Consider the following 19,262-nt stretch of genomic DNA (forward strand, 5'->3'; position numbering starts at 1 on the left):
GCCTGTCATTTTGGATGAAGGCTATCATTGCATATCAATTGGCGTTTGCATTACAGAACTACAGACCAGGTTTTCCGTCTTACACAGATGTTAAACAAGCAGAGCACGAGTTCACTATCACTTGATGATATCAATGGTCAGTTAAAGGCTCTTTTTGTCAGATTCCTGGCTGTAGGTGTAAAAGACAGCTCCCATTCACAAAATAAACGCTCATGTAATTCTAAGCTTTATCAAGCTTTTGTATAGTTTGGCATACTCTTCTATGTTTATGACAGAACAGCGACCTGTGACTATGGTGTAGTGAGAGATACAACAAGAGAGCTGATACTCTGAGTTTTTATGTTGTCATTATCTGATAGAGTCTCTTTTCCTTTTTGAAGAAAGATATACTCGGTCTGCCTTCGGCTCATGTAAAAAACCCCTAATGCAAAGTTACGTCAGACGATATTCTCATTACATACAATAGAAGCGGGCGTCCAGTAGAATAAGAGCACCTTGTATACGTTGGGAGCTATATATCGTCTACTGAATCCTATATAAACTGATTAGCTTGAGATTTAATGTCCTATACAGCTTGAATGTTGCAAGCAGACGAAACAACACGATGTTTGTTACTCATATAAGAAGCTGTGCGAAAATCAACAAGTGAATGACATAACGAATTTGGTAACAACAGCTGCTATGAGTTTGCTGTCTAGCCATCCCGCACAGTGGTAAATACTTTTTTGAAACGCCGTCATAAGTGATTAATGTGCTTTTCTGAAAACACGCACACACTAAAAACAGTAATGATATTCTCATCATACGCGTACTACATATCACCTATTCACGAGTGAGAATATAGACATAGGTCGTCGTGACAGCTTTAATGATGTGGTACACATGACCTCATCCCCAATTCATGGAGATTAATAGGTGCACATATACAAAAATGCAAAAGCTCGTCATCGGATAGCATCTGTCGTGTCTGTAAATTCTTCACATCCCAAACAAGCACTGATGATAACCAACCTGAGTTGTTCGCACTGAAGTATCTAGTCGCGTTGATACAGCATATCCTCAAGTTGGGGCGTTTTCTTACCTTATCCAAATAAAAAGAATCAATATGTGCTTTGAACTAAAAACTTCTCCTGTATCCTAGCCCCAACTTGTCTGATAAAATATGCATTCTTCTTTATTACAGTTGTTTTGCTGTCAGAACACAAATCGTTTTAATGATTTAGATACATCTAAAAGCCGTCGCCTTGCAACTTCGTTGTTTTCTAGATCTTCATCAGACGCTGATGATGGAGTAGTAGGCGTCGAGCCAGTCGAATGCCTTCGCCAACCAGATATACATGTTCCTCCATCCTCCGCTTGTTCCTCGTCACAGTCTTCTTCCTCTTCTTGGATGTTATCGTCGTCGTCGGTATGAATGATTGTTCGAACTACGACGACATGCTCGCTAAAACTTACTTTCCGTCGTCTGCTGTCGCCACGATTCTTTTTGAGTGGAAGAAGCAAAGCCGGTGATGAAATTGCATGGATCAGTGGATAAGGTCTGCGAAGTTTTTGAACTGCTTGTAACTGTGGTTGCTGTTTATTTTGTACAGATCGTGTTGGCGAAGATGATGAAAATGAACAAGACGATAATGGTGATATTGATAGCTGTGACGATGGGGCGGATGCTGCTGCAGTTTCTGCTGCATTTTTATTATTATCGTTGTTTTGCCGACGTGGTGGCGTCCTTTCGGACCGGATCGGCGATAAGAATGAGTTGGGCGGTGCTTTTCTATATGGGACCCACAGTTTAGTCGCATGCATATTTATAAGCATAGTGATAAGAAAAGAGATAGTTACATTCGGTGACGAGGGACAGATGGTATAATTTGTTTTGGAGCATTGTATTTTGGCGACGACGATGGCGTAGTGTTTAGATTTTGACGAAAATAATAGGATCGGGATTCGCCTACAGTGACGGCGGCAACAAAAACCATGTCCGAACTGGGATTCAGTCTATTTAACGTTGAAGGTTCAAGTACGTTGGCAGTCGACATTGGGGAAAGGAGGGTATATTATATATCAACTTTCCAAAATATGAGAGAAAGTGTGTGTTTTAACAGGAGGAAACAAGGGTATGCAAAGTGTGAGAGCGTGTGCTGAGTGTGGCAAAATAAAACAAAATAGTGGGGTTGATATGCACATGATGCACTTATAAGGCGCTGGTGGTCGGAGAAACCAGCCTAGGTTCGTTCTTGTGTAATGCTTCCATGTGGTTTTCACTTTCAGAGTGGTCTTTTTTTAATGAACTTGTCAAGGGAGGGAATCATCTCCACAAGTGAGATGTTGATGCAATACAATGCAGGATACGCAGAAGGGCTTTTGTGAGGACGATCATCATCATCATCATCTTACGAGAACAGTGCTGTATATAGTGTTTTAGCAGCATATCACTGCCTCCCGCCGCCAAAAACGATATGACGCAGCACCTGATGGCGGTGAATGTTACTGTAATTAGAAGCATCTGGCTCGCTGGTTCGACCAGAAATGAATCGTAATCCGAAGTAATTCCAGCCTTGGCAGTTATGCATTTATAGAACATGTATGATATTGATGGCAAACAAATGCGGTCAAGCCAGATCTGCTTTCTTAAACGTCTATGATGTTTTACCCGCTTTGCGAGCCGATGATCATTACCCGTCATATGTAAGTACTAGATGAATGTATAAACAAACAAAAAAAAAAGGAAAAGACATGTAAGATTGGAAAAGGCAGAGCATTGCTTTATTGGGTATATTTTATCATAATCAATTAAGCTCGGCATTGTACTACACACGCTAACCTGCATCAGCTATAGTTACCGAGAATAGAGCACAAGCCAAAAGCTCCCATAAATGCTGACGAGCGACCTTTACTTTTTCAAACACATGATGTACGGTTTCATGATATTATATTCTAGAAATAATAAAAAGAGAGATCTTCTAGCGATCTAGACCTCGATCGACCACATCGCTAGCATCTAGAATGATATGTATGTTTTCAAACATTTGTTATATATGTAGTTTAGTCATTTTGAAGAAACAAGCTACTATACATATTCTTCGTAGACCTTTCAGCGAATACATCAAAGCTAGCATATGTAATAATACAGATTGACAACATATTTGAACAACGAATTGGATCGCTAAAGGTATAAATTAAATGATTTAGTCTGAGTTGGCTTACACGCATGGTAATCAAGGTTGCAATATCAAATAGGCACAGTAAAAGAAATGCACTTTTCCTATACTGTACATTGTAGCTCATTAGTATGATCGGATGACATATTTACTATGAGCGGCAGTATAAGATATGTGTCCGTTAAATTGTTGGCGAATTGTGCTCGCACGAATACATACATGATTGCTAGCTCGGTACTTTGGCTCAGTATTACACAGGTTCTGTCTCATTTGTTGATGCGCTATAATACATCAGCCGCTGGAAGAGTACTTGGCTCCATTGAATCATCCGCCTCAATCTATTTCGTTGTTCTTCTTGGATTTTTGTTTCATCATCGTTCTTTTAACGTTGTGTGGCTGTCACCAATCTTTGGGATTGTGCTACGTAAATACGGCTAGCTAGTCATTCAAAAGTTTCCCTCAGCACATTGTATCTTTACAGGATTCATACACTACACAACATTATTATGTATCTCCTGTAGTAAGCTCGGTGCTTCTGATGTCAATACATAGATTCCAACAGTTGCCTTCTTTAACAGGCTATCTTCATTGTGGTATATCATGCTCACACCAATGCAACTTTGGTTGCATGGTAGTGATTCTGTCACTTGCTTATTATAGCAATATACTTGTTAGGCTACGTTTCTACAATTTTGCGGGCCGGATACAACACTTCGTCTAGAAAGTTTCATCTTAATCTTTCTGTAAAACTCTTTAACACACAAAGGTCAATTACGCTAGCTATATGTCATGCATGTGACTATGATAACTCTAGTATGTACTGTATGGCGACACAATAAATGATATCAGTATATAGCTAATTCTAGTCAAAATCGTTATGATCAGCTTTGCTACTCGTGAAGTCCTTTTGTACTTGTATGGCATGAGAGTCTGTTTCTTGTAGATACTCTCAAAGGCAACCTCAGTATTAGTGAAATCCGTGTTGTGCAAATGATGTTGCATAGTTAAACAATATTTCTGACTTTATTTTTACGATTTAGTAAAACTGTCGTTAGTACAGAGTAGTCACGGTTATATGTCAGACATAGTAATAGGCGACGCATACAAATCTGTAAGAGGATCATGTACAGGACAGGAACGAGTCACGTACTCTAATGCTTTTAAACTAGTTTCAGTCTTTAAAAAGCTTCTCTGCTCTGCGTTAAGTTCGAAAATAGCATATACAAGTTGTTGGTGTCGTTTTATTTAGAACAATACTAAATGCCTCCAAGCTTTGCGTTTAATGGTTGTCATATTTCTTGTGACCTTGCTCTATTGGAAACGAACTAAAAGATATACATTATGTATAAGGAGCTTTTGTTATCAATTTGAGGTCTTGTATATCTCTACAGTGCTGGTTATAGTATCTAGTGGCTAAATGTGATGTATACAGTAGTTGGACAGAGCAGCGTGTATTTCCGTAGTACTATGGCTTTGTCTCTCCGTGGCTCTAAATAAGAAAAATGGTAATGTGGTAAGAAAGAGCTTCATGCATAGACTATCATTTAATTAGTCAACGTCGAGTTGAAACATCCTTAATTGAGACAGTATTCAACATTCATCTAGTAAATGAGTTAGAGCACTTTCAAATTTTCGTGAATTACTTTACCAGTCATCCAACCCTTTTGTCATATTCGGACTGATCCGAAACTGTCACAAGTTACAGAAACAATACATGGTGTTGTCGCTGTCCCCGTGATATAGTATAAGTACTGTTACTGGTAATGTGCCATTACCAAGTTATGATTTAACAAGAAGGTACAGACTCATGACCGACATTTAATATAAACGTTTGAAGCTCATCAAGATACTAAATATCATTTTGGATGGATAAGGATTGGAAAATATTAAATTAATATAATAAATAAGAATAAAGTACTTTTGTGAAGGAGGACAAGATAATCAGTTGGTGGGGCCCAATGTGACGTGCACCCGGACCCGCCGGTTATGTAGTGTTTGTGTGATCGGACTGTGTAGATATGCTTATGAAATATACATTAGTAAATCCTCGGACTGTAATACGCGCGACGTTTTGTTTCCCGTTTCTTCGGCTTTTTTAAACGATAAAAATCTATACTCCACATCTTTCCTCCCGGGAAAACTCGGTAATCGGATTGGTTAGAATTGAGCAATCAACTAGTATAATGGAGCATTTCATATTAGGAACAGCAACAAGACTTGTACTGTTTTGTCTTACTCATATTTTATGTAGTTGGAGTGCGCAAAAGGAGAGAAAAAGCAACTCTCTATTTACGATCGTATATGTTGTATATGTAGAAAAGCAATCGGTACGACGAGATTTAAATCGCAAAAAAAAAAACTCCCGGTGGCGCAATTGGCGCATTGATCAGATAAACCCAGAGGATGGCTAATAAAAAAGCGCTTACCAATAGTAAGCAAGTTTTCTCAAACTTCGATTGTTATAGTAGATACCAGAAAATGGCAAGTAGTAGTCTGAAACATACGTTCATTCTCTCCCCATCTACAATAAGAATGACACCTTTTGTTTCTGTGAGTATGTGTATGTACATCCGTGTGACAATTGAGACGAAGTTGTGAGCCGGGAAACGTGATGGCTTGTTTACACCCTTTTAATCTGGACGTTCCACAAACCCGCAAATGATCTGATAAAGAAAAGCGCGAAAACAAACTATCAGGGTGAGAAGCCATCGGCCAGCGAATTTTTTTTCTGATACTTTTTCTTTTCCTTCTTCCATCGCAAAGAAACGGAAGAACTACCTCCCTTTTTCCTTTTCTTTTTTTAATTTCGACAAGTCAGACATCCTATCGTCGCAATCATGGTTCCTGCTCCAGCAAAGAAGAACATAGTCACTATTGGTGCATCCTCGGCAGGTTCGGTCATTACTTGTTTTTATATGCAGGAACAGCAACAACATCTAGAAATAACACAGGAACAACAGCATAAGCTCACTCATGCATACCAAAAAAATGCATCTGTTGTTTAGTCCAAGGAATGGCTATTGAGTGGAACGAAAAGGCGCCGTCCACCCACCGCCTGATTATGATTGAATTGAAGACCCATTTCAACTATGTGTTTGCCTTCCCTCGTGCATCCGTAAAGTCTGGCTTTGAACGGGAGTTATTTATTCCGTATGACCGTGTTTTCAAGGGCAATGATCAAATCGGCAAAGTCGTAAATGCTCGCGTCGTGGCCGTTCACGAGCACCATGTTGAATTGGACCGTGATGTTCCTGAGTTTGGTCGCCGTATCGATTTCGAATATCTTATTTATGCTGCCGGTACCAAGATCCCGCAACCCGGCCGTCTTGACTGCATTACCAAACAGGAAGGTATTGCATTGCTAAAGAAATACCAAGCTGTCATCAAGGAATCCAAGCGACCTATCATTATTGGCGCCGGTGCTGTTGGTCTTGGTAAAATAGACTTTCCCTTGTTGCTACGGAATTATATGGATAAAGCGAAAGCGTTTAATTCACTCACCGCATGGTGCATATATCATAACAACAAATAGAAATGGCTGCCGAAATCAAAGAACAATATCCAGACAAGCATGTGACCTTGATGCATTCCCGAACCCGATACATGCCGAAATACAAGACAAGCGTTGACGTAATGACATACAATATTTTGAAAAAGCACGGCGTAAAACAAGTTCTCGGTGATCGTGTAGTCTTACCTAAAAACGGATTCCCACTTGAAGTGAAGCCCGTCGAAGTACATACCCAGGGTGGTAAAGTGATAGAGGGTGATCTTGCTGTAAGTAATTATCTTGTACGCATTCTCCCAGAGAGAAAACGGTCAAATACCTTTACATCCAGTTTCTCACACAAATTAATATATGCTTATGTATAGATCATGTGCATTGGAATGAAACCCAATACGGAGCTGCTGGCACAGCTTTCACCTGAAGCTATTAACAAAAAGACTGGCTTTGTGAACGTGAAAAAGACCATGCAGATTGATGACGATCGCTTCCCACACATCTTTGCTGCTGGCGACGTTGTCGAGCATACTGATGTCAAGACTGGCCATTTTGCCTGGATGCAAGGATTAGCGATCTTGACAAATCTCTTAAAGCTAATTGACGGTGCCTCGTATGATGATTTGGAGCCATACAAGAGCAAGGATGTGGCTCTTATCAAACTTATCCTGGGTGAAGTAAGTCTGTGCTTTGCTTGCTTGGATGTGCAGATAGTGGCTGGTAGTGTTTGGGGTTGGTGTATATGCAGCGGTGTACAAAGTAACTGACTGAAATCGCAAACATTATAGAGAGAAGCAGTTTTGCAGACTAATGCATTCGGACCCTTGATCGCACTTGGATCGTGGATCGCCGGTCGCTCAACGCCTCACAACGTCTATGCCGAATTTGGATGGAATTTGTTGGGAACACCATACGAGGAGAAGAATTTAGATCTCTAAATCTTGTCCGGATAAGTTAGTACTTGTCCTTATATATATATATATCCTTACACCTGCTTCATCCTGCTTTAAGCTTCTTAAATTGCCTTCCTTGCTATTCCTTGTATCTATAATATATAACTTGTTGCTGTCATGAATAAAACCTATATCGTCCATATATAAAACATCAACATCAAGAGGGATTTTCGTCTTATGTAACTGTCTTTGTGCTGTATGCTATTTTGTGTATAGGATATCATGTGTCCATTATATCTACCTTACACAAAGCTGGCTGTCGTCAGCAAAGAAAAGCGTACACAAATCCAAAAGATCGGATCCAAAACGGTGGTAAAGCACAATAAAATGAATCAGATAACGCATCTCATATGAGTAGAGAGGAGCTTGGTGTTAAGAGCATCGTACGATGGAGGTCCAAAGATGAAAAAATGGCCATATCGAGACAAAATAGCCCAAGATCTGCTGTCATGAGGATATGATTAAGGTCAAGGAGATCCAAAGAAGTGTAGACCGAGCTTCCCCGGTTCTAAATAGGCAAGTGCGCTTTTCCCCGAACTTTGGTCTCGCATTACCGTGACTCTACTAGCAAAGCATCTGATAAAAAAAAATCTTGGTGTAACATCCAAAAACTTTTTTACTCGCCACCTAATAGTCGGAACCGAGGAATTTCCAGACCTTTATTTCGAATCGACTTATAAAGCCCAACCCGTACCTCGTCTTCTATTTTTCACGCCCTCTCTTCTTTATCCCTATTAATCTATACGCACACAAAAATACGCACAGTATCTTTCGTTTTCTTTTGTGTATTGTGAAAAGCAAGTATAAACGGCCATCAACATGCCTCTTTTCACGTCAAATCTCGAGAAGGACGACCCGTCTGTTCATGAACGCAAAGTTGTCAAGCCGGCAGCCAACACACCACTGGGTCTTCAAAAGGTGTACTTGATGAACAAATATGCCAGTCGTCTCGACTTGTGGATCATCATTGTTGGGTAAAGCAAAAGCAAACAGTGGCTGCTTTCATATCAGAAATGATCAATGTGCCAAAGCAAAACGAGCAAGCTAACGTATCGTCCGTCATCGTTGTGATTGTCTATATAGTATTGTTTTATTCGCCTGGGCAAAGAATTGGGAAGCCAATACAACATACTCTGTAATGCCCAACGTTCTCAGTTTGTTCAACGCAGCAAACAAGCTCACACTTCTCAGCACTGTCCAGTACCTGCTCCAAACCGTTCTGATCCCGTTCTATGCCAAACTGTCCGATATGTGGGGTCGCAGTGAAGTGTTTGGTGTCTCGTTAGCATTTTACATTGTGTCGGGTGTAACCTACGCTTGTGCTCAACAATTTAATGATTTTGCGGTAAGCTATTTTTCGCATTTACTCTCGTCAACTGTATGCACATCTGTAATCACAATGTTTACTAATACTTTTATGCAAACTCTATTGTTTATGCTTATAGGGTGCCCAAGTATTGTATGCCCTCGGTGTTTCTGGAGCACACTGCATGGGCCACGTTTTGATTGCAGGTAAAGTATCAAACAAACAAGTGGTGGAACCCTGAGTTTGAAAAAATCACATTTTAGGGAAAGCTCATTGTTTTGTTTCGTGTACCGTACAGATCTGACAAGCAAGGTCAACCGTGGTCTGTTTCAGTCATTTTACGATGTTCCTTCCATCATCAACATCTTTGTCGCACCTATTGCAGGTCAAGAGCTCATGTACTCGGGCAACTGGCGCTGGGTGTACTCTATGATTCCTTTCTCGATCTTGGGTACTGCCATTATCCTGTATATCGGTCTTTTCCACGTCGAATACAAAATGCGCAAGTCTGGCGATCTGCAACAAGTCAAGGCACAGCTTAAAGAACACACTCCAAAGCGTTCTTTGGGCGAGCGTATTAAATGGGTCCTTGAGGAACTGGATATCATTGGAAGTTTGCTGCTGGTCGGCGCTCTCTGTATGCTCCTCCTCCCTCTTGTGTTGGCCGCAACGGACTTTGGTGGCTGGCAAAGCCCTACAACGATTGGCTTGCTTGTTGGTGGCGCAGTGGCACTTGTTCTCTTTTTGGGATACGAGTGGAAGTTGTGCAAGAAGCCCTTGATTCCCATGGGCAACTGGGACACGTTTACTCCAATGGCTGGTGTCTTGTGTATCTCCATGATCAGCATTATCACCTCGATTCCGTGGGCCTATTTTCAAATGTACTTGCAGATCTCGCGTAACTGGGACATTATCAAAGCCACACATGTCGATCGCAGTTACGACGCCGTATATCTCGTTTCTCAAGTCATCGCAGGCTATCTGATGCGCTACTTCAAGATCTATCGTCCCATCATCCTGTCTGGCATCGTCCTGTTCATGGTTGGTATGGGTATGATGATCCCTTCACGTTACCCTGGTGCTTCAGATGTCTTTTTGGTTGCCTCTCAGGTTATCTCTGGATTCGGTGCTGGTTGGTGTTTCGTCCCGACTTTAACTGCCGTCCAAAGCGCTGTCCCTCACAATGATCTTGCTATTGCCACCGCCATGTATCAGGTGGGTACCACATTGGCTTACTCGATCGGTTCCGCCATCGCTGGCGCTGTTTGGAACTCCCTGTTGCCTGCCGAAATCCTCAAGCTTGTCCCAGGCGAAATTGACGTTGCCTCCGCCATGGGTGATATCGTCTATATTGCTGCCCTTCCGCAAGATCAATGGGAAGCTGTTATTGCTGCTTATGGCAACATCCTCCGAATCTTCTGCATTGTCGGTCTGTGTCTTAGCGTGCTTGCTTTGGCATTCGCTCTCATGATGAAGCCTTTCGGTCTTGAAGATGACAAGCGTGATGTTCTTTCCGAAGAAACGGTCTACATTGGTGATGATGCTGCAAGCAGCAAGCACCACGAAGAAACGCTTGATATTCATAATGAGAAGGCTGAAGTCTCGGCTGAAAACCGCGTCTAAGCCCTTGTTTCTATATAATTGTTCTCATTGTACCTTGTACACACAACATATTTGATTGCATTCTTTCTTAATTTATTTTACTCATACTAGCTAACCCTTATAATACATGTATTACCATCCCAAATCTCTTATTGACATTTAATCATCGTTTTCTTCATGTACTTACACATCTTTTTTGGCTTTTACGAGTCTTCTCGTAATCATGTTGGACATGACCTATTCAAAACCAAATACTCAAAATATGTAATTATCTAAAATAAAATATTGTTATATTTCTTCATTCAGAAACCCTTTACAATACTCTGTAATGAAATAAAGTTGCTGATGCATTTTTGAAAGCATTATTGTCTGTGTATGATACAACTAGCTACTGTGGCGCTCTCTTTAGTATCACCACAGGAGACAGTAACAATGTTGCTATAAGTGTAAACGTCAAAGTTGCTGACACCTCCGATATCCTACAAGGAAAACTGCATCAGTGGTTAGATTTTCATTTTATTTTTTTTATTATCAAGTAAGTAAATAGCAAATCAATCGGAATTCTTGCTTCTCAAACATTATGACGTAATTGGTCTCTACTCCTACTGTTGTTCCCAAGCTTCTTCAAAACCAATACCAGCGAAGTTAAAAGCCACGTCAGCAGCAGCGCTTTTCCCAGCAATATCCACGGTTACTTGTGCTGCTTTGAGCAAGATCGCATTGTTCGACGGGTTACCATAAACAGTTTGAGCAAGAGCGATTGCACGAACCACCTTAATACAATGGGCTTCGTCAGCAACAAGGGCGAGTTTAATGACATCCAGTCAAGGATTTGGGCTACCATCAACGGCTTGTGGTGACTTGTAATCCAACAGCAAATCCAATTGGAGGCTTGGACGACCACGTGCCAAGTAATACATCAGGCTCTCGGTAAGATGGCCACGAAGTAAAAGCTCTGCCTGGATTGGCGTCAGGTATGGCAATACTGTATAAACTGCATGGGCAGAAGTAACGGCATGCGCCAAGAAAAAGTCCAATTTGATCCCTTCTTTGCGGATACCCGAGGTAGTAAATAGCAAAATGCAACCAACTAATAGCTCTTGAATGGCAGACTCGATATCTAAACAACGACAGATATAGTAAAATAAAAAGTTACGTTTAATGAATCCTTAGAAGGCTTTACCTTTAATGTGCCATTGACTAGCATATTCGCTTAACTTGGCTACAGCCTTGGGACTTTGAAGCACTGACGATGATTTTAATTCGTCAGTAAACTTAACCACACCTTCAAGTTCCGGGTCTTTATAAACGGCATTAAGAAGGTCCATGATCGTTTTTGTGCCGTTGACCAGATCTGGGGGTCCTTCTTCTAGTTGGTCAGTCAAGTACTCCATCACTGGTTCTGGGTAAGGCTCTGTACAAGCGCCCATGGCAAACGCCTCCGCTACAATATCTGGCAAGTCGAATTCCAACCCATAGCCCAAATGGATCAACGGATGATAAGCACCGCCGAGCATCTGAGCTACCATCTTGTCCTTGAACATCCAATACCGAACCGTTTCGACGACTCCATGGGATTTGATTTCCTCCTTGAACAGATTCAAATAGCTCGTATACGCCTCACGGTTGCAGAGCTCCTGGTGATAGTTTTCTCGAGTTAATGTTCGGACTGAAGGTGGCATGGGTCGTTGGTATGATGCATGGGCATAAAAGATATCTTGCAATCGGTTCATGTCGGAGCCCAAAGAGTAGGCTGCCAAGTAATGGTGGATCAGATGGCTATATGTGGAATACACAAACAAAACAAAGGTGAATTATGTTCTCATAAAGCTATGTACATGCTATCACCTTATCCTCGCTCCTACTGTTTCAACTTCATATATAAGCCATTATTACTTGTGGAAGCCGGAGGTGTTAAAGTAAATATGATGTTCTTTGTGGTTCTTGTCGATCAAAGTATGCTTCGACAGGTCCACCGGCGCTTGACCCGGGATACGGATGGCGTAGTGCGACGTAGCATGTCGAAGGTCAGAAGCTGTCATGTTTGTTTTTACTGCAATGAAGGATAAAACAAAAAAGAGAACTCGAGTTGAAGGAAGAGTCAAAGTTAGGACAGTCTATGGGACCTACCCCTTTAAATATGCTCATCAACGACCAACAGTAGCTAAGAGGCGGATAATTTATCCCGTTCCTGCATTAGGCAAAAGCTCGTGAGGATGCGTAATATGCAAAGACAATATGGGCATGCAAGTATAAGTGACTGTGAAGATGAGGGGGAATTATGGTAACTGCTTTGTTTGTATGTGCGGACAACCGGAGGTCAGACGTTTTTTTTTTTTGTATGAGCCGGTAGGCCAAAATTTATTAATCCAAGTCACACGTACAAAGCAGAGGTGTGTTGGAGATGAGAGAAAAAGAGGAATATACAAAATAATAAAAGAGGGCGGAGAGGGGTGACGATGGCAGTGACCTTGGGGTCCGGAGGTCAGACGTATGTGACCTGCTTAGTCAGGCTGTGAATTTATCCAATGGCATTGCTTTTTGAGGTCGGTGGCGAATTCTTTTGTTTTGGATCAGATCAGCACTGCGCCTTACATAGCATACGAGTGTGAAATGTGCGCCAAGCAGGAATAACTTTGCGTCAGTGACACTGAAATCTTGCGTATAAAATACACCGACTTATATTTCATTAAAGACTACTATATAACAATATTTTGAATTAAGCATTCCACATACGTTTATATGAGAAGTAACAAAAGGAGAGATACTAATAAGTGGAAGATGTGGGTTGGTAAAAGTAAAATAAAGAAGGACATTGGAAATTCAGTAGTCAACGACTTTTCAACGTCAAAAAGTCGGGTGGTCAATAGGGGGTTTCAGGCTTGGGAATTTCTGCAAGAAATGCAAAATCTGGGATGGAACTACTTTTTTTATCATGCAATACTCGCGTCAGACGCTTCGAAATAAACTCTACTCCTATCTGCTCACCATGACAAACGAACACACCATAAATACAACCACCATGATTCATAATGAGACTTTATTTGTAGGGAGAAAGTTACCAACGTTAACTTTCATTTAAATGACATAAAGCTAACTTCGATATTCCTTGTCTACAAAAGGCCAGCCGAGATCACACCCCAATTGAAGTATGCGAAGTTATGGTCAACAGGCTTACTATTCGCGAAAATTTTGAAAAATGGTCAGGCGCAGGCGAGTAGCCAGCTCTACTGTAGAGTTAAAAAGGAAGGAGCGAAAACCGCCGCATACACTGAAATAGCCACGGCTATTAGAGAGAAAACTAGCATCGACTGGGACTGGCAGAAAAAAAGCCGTTTCGAAAGCTACAAGAGACGGTACTTCGATGCCAAAGAAAGTCGGAAGCTTCTAACATTGGCAGAGAGATCAGCGAATAAGAACGTAAAAAAGGGTCATCAACAGTATTGTCGTTAAACTCGACTATATGTGCCCCTACTATTATGAGATGGGTTCGGTATTTGGTCAAAGGGAGAATATCAATACGAGCACGGTCTTCCATGCTGGCCTTCCGCCATCGATCTCTGCGCTTGCGGCAACTCTTGTGCCAACTACCGCGATACCTGCAGTGGAAACTACAGTAGCAGCAGCACCAGAACCAACAACCGCAACTGAAGAATTGCCGACAAGTCCTTTTGTCGACGAACAAGTGCCCTGCTCCCCTTTTTTTTGAACATGCAGATGTCGATCGGGAGGTAAAAGAAGTCACCTTCGGCAACTTCAACGAATCAATGGAACGATTCTTGGAGCAAGCTGCTCCTACCCCGGAGCCACAGAATGAAGAGGTGGAAAGCATTGCTTCCAGTGGAGAAACTGGCTCTGACGACGACGACGATAACGTGCCGCGCGGCAGGAAATTTTTTTAATGATATTTTGTTCTTAAAATGATCAAATTCAGATTGTATAAAGGTATCTAATTCATTACATAAATTTAAAGATAACTGAATATGATTGATTGGGAGAAATTCATTTAGAGCAACCATTTTAGAGTATATTTTTATATAATAAAAAAAATTCAAACTCTTGTGGAACCTTCTTCGTTGTCTTTCTTATATAACGGTCAACATACTTTATTTTCATCCAATCCACAGCAACACAAAAGGAAAGAAACCCGTCAGTTATCCTTCCTGCTATCTACAGCTCATTTATCCATAAAGACCGGCGATGTTAACGTTGGTATATGCAAAAGGTAAAAAGTATTCGCGTCAGGCTGTATGTTTTGAAAGCCAATGGCGGATCAGCGTCATGTTGTATATGATTGTGTTTGAGTAATGGAGAAGAAGATTGTTGCGTCGTTCTTGTTGTGAGTACGAATCGTTTGTGCAGGTAGAGGACGATGTTGTATTACGCACGTACGTTTGACGTTGGATTGGTGCAAGATGGTGCATCACGTATATACAGAGAAAAAGAGAAAGAAGCAGTAATTCTGAATGGGCATATGTCCACTAAAGCTATGCCCCAAGCACAACCGATAACCTTTTCCTTCCCTTGTTCACTTACCCAGCGTTTTTTTAAGCAGCAGTAACGGCGGTCTACTCCTTACAAATCTTGAGCACATGCTTTTCTTAAGAAAACAGTTACCTTCATTTCGTTTTTCAATAAATCCGTGGATTGTGCCGTTTTGTTTTCCTTGTTTTTTGTTCATCGTGAAGAGAGTAGGAGCCATTTACAAGTGTGCGTCGCAGCTGTTGATTTGCCATGGCGAATGGTAATGAGAAAAAAAAAGATCCCTGCTGCTGCTAACAAACCCCACACTTTCCACCTACCTCAGCCCATGGTGTGTCAATTTTGTCGATGGCACTCATATCGACTTTGCTCAACGACGTAAATAACAAGGCGAAGTTTACTTCTTTGGCCGCAAATCACGTTACTCGACGAATCTTCAGATAATATGTGATGATAACCGCTATATATGAACCATCTGTTGCGGATGTCCTGGTACTATGAGCGACGCGAGCGTATTCAGCAGACAATTTTTCAGGAAACGAATTTGTGATTGGTGATTCTGGATATGGGCTTACGACAGGTCTGATCACACCGTACCACCTGCACAAGGACTACGAAACGTTCAACTTCCAGCATGCATCAGGTAGGGTGGCTGTTAAAAGTACAATTAGTATTTTAAAAGGAAGGTGGCCTTCTTTGAAGAATGTTCCATTGCAACTGACAACCAAGGACGAATACGAAAAGCTGAATGATATTATCGTTGCGGCATGTATTCTTCATTACTATCTCTTCCGACGTAATGATAAATGAGATCCAGACACTAAAACCGATAATGGAAGCAATGAGCATAGTACATCGTCACAACTGTCAGATGCAGAAGGGAAAAGAGAACACCAAAAAACCATTGTAGTAAATTTTACATCTAGGCAATAAAGTTTTGTTTATCCATAATATGTCAATGACTATTCACATTTATCTTTTATTAAGTCTTTGGCTTCGTGAGTAGTTTTTCCCAGTTTCAACAGCTTGATGAAAATTTTGTTTTCTAACTAGCATAAGTTTGCTGTTCTTGTGCTTGGGACGCACGTTTTTGCTCTGCTAGACGCGCCTTCTCCAATTGCAGTCTTTTGTGTTCAAGGTTGAGCTTTTTCGACTCTAAATTACGTTGTTTTACTTGGTTGGCCGAATAAACGGCAGTAGAACTTCATTCTTTCTTGATCTCTTATATGTTATTATAAATAAAACCATTGATCGTACCAAACATTTTAAATCGTTCGTGTACATAGGTGTATAATACATTAAAGGATCTAAGGTTTTCACCATCACATCCTTCAATCACCATATTTTATTTACGCTAAAAAAGCCACTTTATAAAAAACAGCATGCTTTAATATATATTCAACAGATCTACAACGAATTATAAAACAAGAACTCCACGTACAGTCGAGTGAGCGAGAGTGTAGCGAATGTCGTCAAGGGTAGTAACTTGTCGGTTATTCATAGTTGTTGTTAGTAATAACAAATAAAGTTGCTGTTGTAATAGCAAAGAAACTTCCTCACTAATAAATCTTTCTCATTAAATTTATCAGCTGATAACCAGCTATTATGTTTATGGCTATAATTTTTCCATTTAATTGAGAACATATATATATTATTTTCATATTTATGCCCAACAATTTTTTCTATTTCATATAATTCACTATTATCTCCTATATTTCTTACAAATTGTATGTTATTTTCTCTTTTTTCCCTTTACCTTTCCTTCTTCATTTCTTTTCATTAAATTTAGGTATATCATCTTCACTACTATTTTCTATATTTTTATCACTATAATCATCAACTTCTATTCTTTCATTATTTATATTTAAAGTTAATAATTTTTTTTGTAATTCTAATATTTCATCTTTTCTCTTTGCTTACTATATAGAGTTACTAATAACAATATCTACTAATTTTGCTTCATAAGGAAATTCGAAATTTTTAGTTTCCCATAATTCATGATGAGGTTGTATATTTATATTAAATTTATCACTAAACTTCTGTATATTTTTAATAAATATGCTAAACAGAACTATAGATTATAAAATTTAATATTATCTATTTTTGCAATTGAGTTACTATTACTAAATCTATTAAATTTATTACCTATTTCAGAAAATTGATTTTCAACTTTTGAACGAAAACTTCCAAAAACATCATTAAAATGCCTTTCATCTGCATTCAAATCAACATTAACTTCTTTTCTAATAGGATATATAAAATTATTATTATTAAAGTCAATACATTTTGACTAGATAATTCAATAAGTTGGTTAACAAAAAGTGTATAGCCACCATCCATTGCTAAAACATCATAAGTATTTATAATTTCATATTTAAAAACATACTTCCATCAGAACTTTCTGCACACATATCAGTTTTTGATATAGATAATATCATATCATTTATATCACTAATAATTTGCGTTCTAAGACCATTTTTTTTAAATTTATATGAAAATAATTTTTCACGTTTTATATCTATATTAACATAATTAATCCTGCTATCATGGCCATCAATTATTAATGTTATATGTTTAAATAGTAATGGATTATACTTATGAGCTAATAAAACCCTTAATTTTATAGAAGAAAACATATTTATTAATGATTCATTTATAATTTTATTTATTCTTTTATAATTTTCTTCATCTATCCAGAACTTTTTTAATATTTATGAAAACTACTTTGAGGAAGATATCTATTTATATCTATTCCAGAAATACCTGAAACTAAATGATATAATAAAAATAAACCCTTTTCTATTTCAAAATATGGACCTAGGTATTCTTTGTTTGTATATATTACTATTAAAAAGAAAAAAACTGAAATATAACCTAATTTATTAACTAATTCTTCTTTAATTTCATCTATATGTTTTATATGTTTTAACTCAGTTCTATGTTTATAATTATAATTTAATTTTAGCCAATTTATATCTAAAAATTCCCAATTATTACTAATGATTTTATCTACTTCATTATTTATTTGTTCTTCAATATTTATTTCAGTTTCCATATTTTATAATATCTTTTTATATATATATAAATTCAATTTTAAAAATTTTCAACCACAAAAATAAATCTCAAACCTTAATTAATTCTCAAGTCTTTACTTTTAATAAAAACAGCAACTAAGGGTTTACCTCCAACGAGACTTTATGTTTTCATATAAATTTTAGCCCGGTTCACTCATTCGTGTTATCTATTGACGACAAAAGATGGAAAGATGAGTTCTCAGAAGAGGAGCTTGAAGAAATAATGAAGTGTGACGATTTGCCTGATATTCAAAAGGAAGCCTCAGATCTATTTGCAAACTTGGAAATGAAAACCGAGACCATAATGGGCGGCTCAGAAAAGATCGATAAACGAATCCAAGAACAACTGCTTGATACTTTGAGTGATGTAGTCTACGAGAGTGGACACTATGATTTTCGAACGAACTACGACATGTATTGGCTGCAATCTACATTGACTCAAATGCTTAGTTGTTATAAGTTCGATGTTGTAGCAAATGTTCTACCAAACAGCAGCGAAATGGACTTTGTTTCAACAATCTGGTCCATTTTGGATCGATGCTTTCACAACATTAATGTAGTTCCTGGAAGGTATGTTACTCATTGATCATTATATTATCCTAACAAATAATGCTTTTCTCTGTACTAACATAAGCTAATTTACACTCAAGGCATCGAACATGTGTGGCAATATCCGCTCGCATCAACGCAAATTGTAGTATAACCGGCACAGACAAAATTGACAACAAGAAAAGCGCTAGTCGTCCAGACCTTTTACTCATAAAAGATGGTCTTGAATATGGTTGCTCAGAAGTCGGAAAGTCAGAAGATGTAGTGGCAAATAAAAAGGAAGTGGTGGAGACGTATTTGCACAGTCCAAAAACAATGAAAGATCTCTTCAACCGTATCAGTCAGGAAGTGAATCACGATTTGCAAATCACCCGAAAACTGAAAATTGTCTGTTTTCATAATACAGGTAAGAATGTTGTTTAATATTATGATGTAAACTATTTATTTGAAAGGGTATCTAACAAATCATAACATATAGGACGTCGAATGAAACTTTCTGTAATGGATTGTCCGGATGGATATGTTTGTCGTGTACAAGAAACCGAAGAATATAAAATACCGATGAGTGTGGAATGCTTGGCTGCACAGATCATTCCTATGTTAACTTTGACCTTACAAGCAAAGGTATGTGCTTGA

The 19,262-nt window shown here is 39.1% G+C and overlaps 7 protein-coding genes across 7 annotated transcripts; 5 read left to right on the plus strand and 2 right to left on the minus strand.

Moving 5' to 3' along the window:
* Positions 1-1,024: 1,024 nt before the first annotated feature.
* Positions 1,025-2,143, minus strand: BDB00DRAFT_828676 (uncharacterized protein). The gene is made up of 2 exons (XM_053123873.1): positions 1,840-2,143; positions 1,025-1,771 (listed from the first exon to the last, which is right to left on the minus strand). Exons 1-2 carry the CDS (start codon positions 2,034-2,036, stop codon positions 1,195-1,197), a joined length of 774 nt encoding a protein of 257 aa, XP_052978621.1. The 5' UTR covers positions 2,037-2,143; the 3' UTR covers positions 1,025-1,194.
* A 2,929-nt stretch (positions 2,144-5,072) lies between these two features.
* Positions 5,073-5,872, plus strand: BDB00DRAFT_828678 (uncharacterized protein). The gene is made up of 2 exons (XM_053123874.1): positions 5,073-5,565; positions 5,663-5,872. The coding sequence occupies exons 1-2, from the start codon at positions 5,342-5,344 to the stop codon at positions 5,754-5,756; spliced, it is 318 nt and encodes a 105-aa protein (XP_052978622.1). The 5' UTR covers positions 5,073-5,341; the 3' UTR covers positions 5,757-5,872.
* BDB00DRAFT_828681 (uncharacterized protein) lies at positions 5,873-7,752 on the plus strand. The gene is made up of 4 exons (XM_053123875.1): positions 5,873-6,592; positions 6,691-6,935; positions 7,032-7,337; positions 7,449-7,752. The coding sequence occupies exons 1-4, from the start codon at positions 6,172-6,174 to the stop codon at positions 7,596-7,598; spliced, it is 1,122 nt and encodes a 373-aa protein (XP_052978623.1). The 5' UTR covers positions 5,873-6,171; the 3' UTR covers positions 7,599-7,752.
* A 539-nt stretch (positions 7,753-8,291) lies between these two features.
* Positions 8,292-10,829, plus strand: BDB00DRAFT_828683 (major facilitator superfamily domain-containing protein). The gene is made up of 4 exons (XM_053123876.1): positions 8,292-8,587; positions 8,697-8,958; positions 9,059-9,125; positions 9,218-10,829. The coding sequence occupies exons 1-4, from the start codon at positions 8,433-8,435 to the stop codon at positions 10,540-10,542; spliced, it is 1,809 nt and encodes a 602-aa protein (XP_052978624.1). The 5' UTR covers positions 8,292-8,432; the 3' UTR covers positions 10,543-10,829.
* A 3-nt stretch (positions 10,830-10,832) lies between these two features.
* BDB00DRAFT_929747 (uncharacterized protein) lies at positions 10,833-12,895 on the minus strand. Its single transcript, XM_053128977.1, has 5 exons — positions 12,652-12,895; positions 12,418-12,574; positions 11,705-12,300; positions 11,370-11,641; positions 10,833-11,294 (listed from the first exon to the last, which is right to left on the minus strand). Exons 2-5 carry the CDS (start codon positions 12,561-12,563, stop codon positions 11,124-11,126), a joined length of 1,185 nt encoding a protein of 394 aa, XP_052978625.1. The 5' UTR covers positions 12,564-12,574; positions 12,652-12,895; the 3' UTR covers positions 10,833-11,123.
* Positions 12,896-14,005: 1,110 nt separating this feature from the next.
* On the plus strand, positions 14,006-14,423 carry BDB00DRAFT_873446 (uncharacterized protein; the record flags this gene model as incomplete). The annotated part of the gene is made up of 2 exons (XM_053127091.1): positions 14,006-14,186; positions 14,239-14,423. 2 exons carry the CDS (start codon positions 14,006-14,008, stop codon positions 14,421-14,423), a joined length of 366 nt encoding a protein of 121 aa, XP_052978626.1.
* Positions 14,424-18,381: 3,958 nt separating this feature from the next.
* Positions 18,382-19,262, plus strand: BDB00DRAFT_765640 (uncharacterized protein; the record flags this gene model as incomplete). The annotated part of the gene is made up of 3 exons (XM_053119523.1): positions 18,382-18,647; positions 18,728-19,032; positions 19,105-19,262. The coding sequence occupies 3 exons, from the start codon at positions 18,382-18,384 to the stop codon at positions 19,260-19,262; spliced, it is 729 nt and encodes a 242-aa protein (XP_052978627.1).

This window comes from Zychaea mexicana, assembly GCF_025766255.1.
Source record: "Zychaea mexicana strain RSA 1403 chromosome Unknown BDB00scaffold_48, whole genome shotgun sequence".
NCBI lineage: Eukaryota > Fungi > Mucoromycota > Mucoromycetes > Mucorales > Lichtheimiaceae > Zychaea > Zychaea mexicana.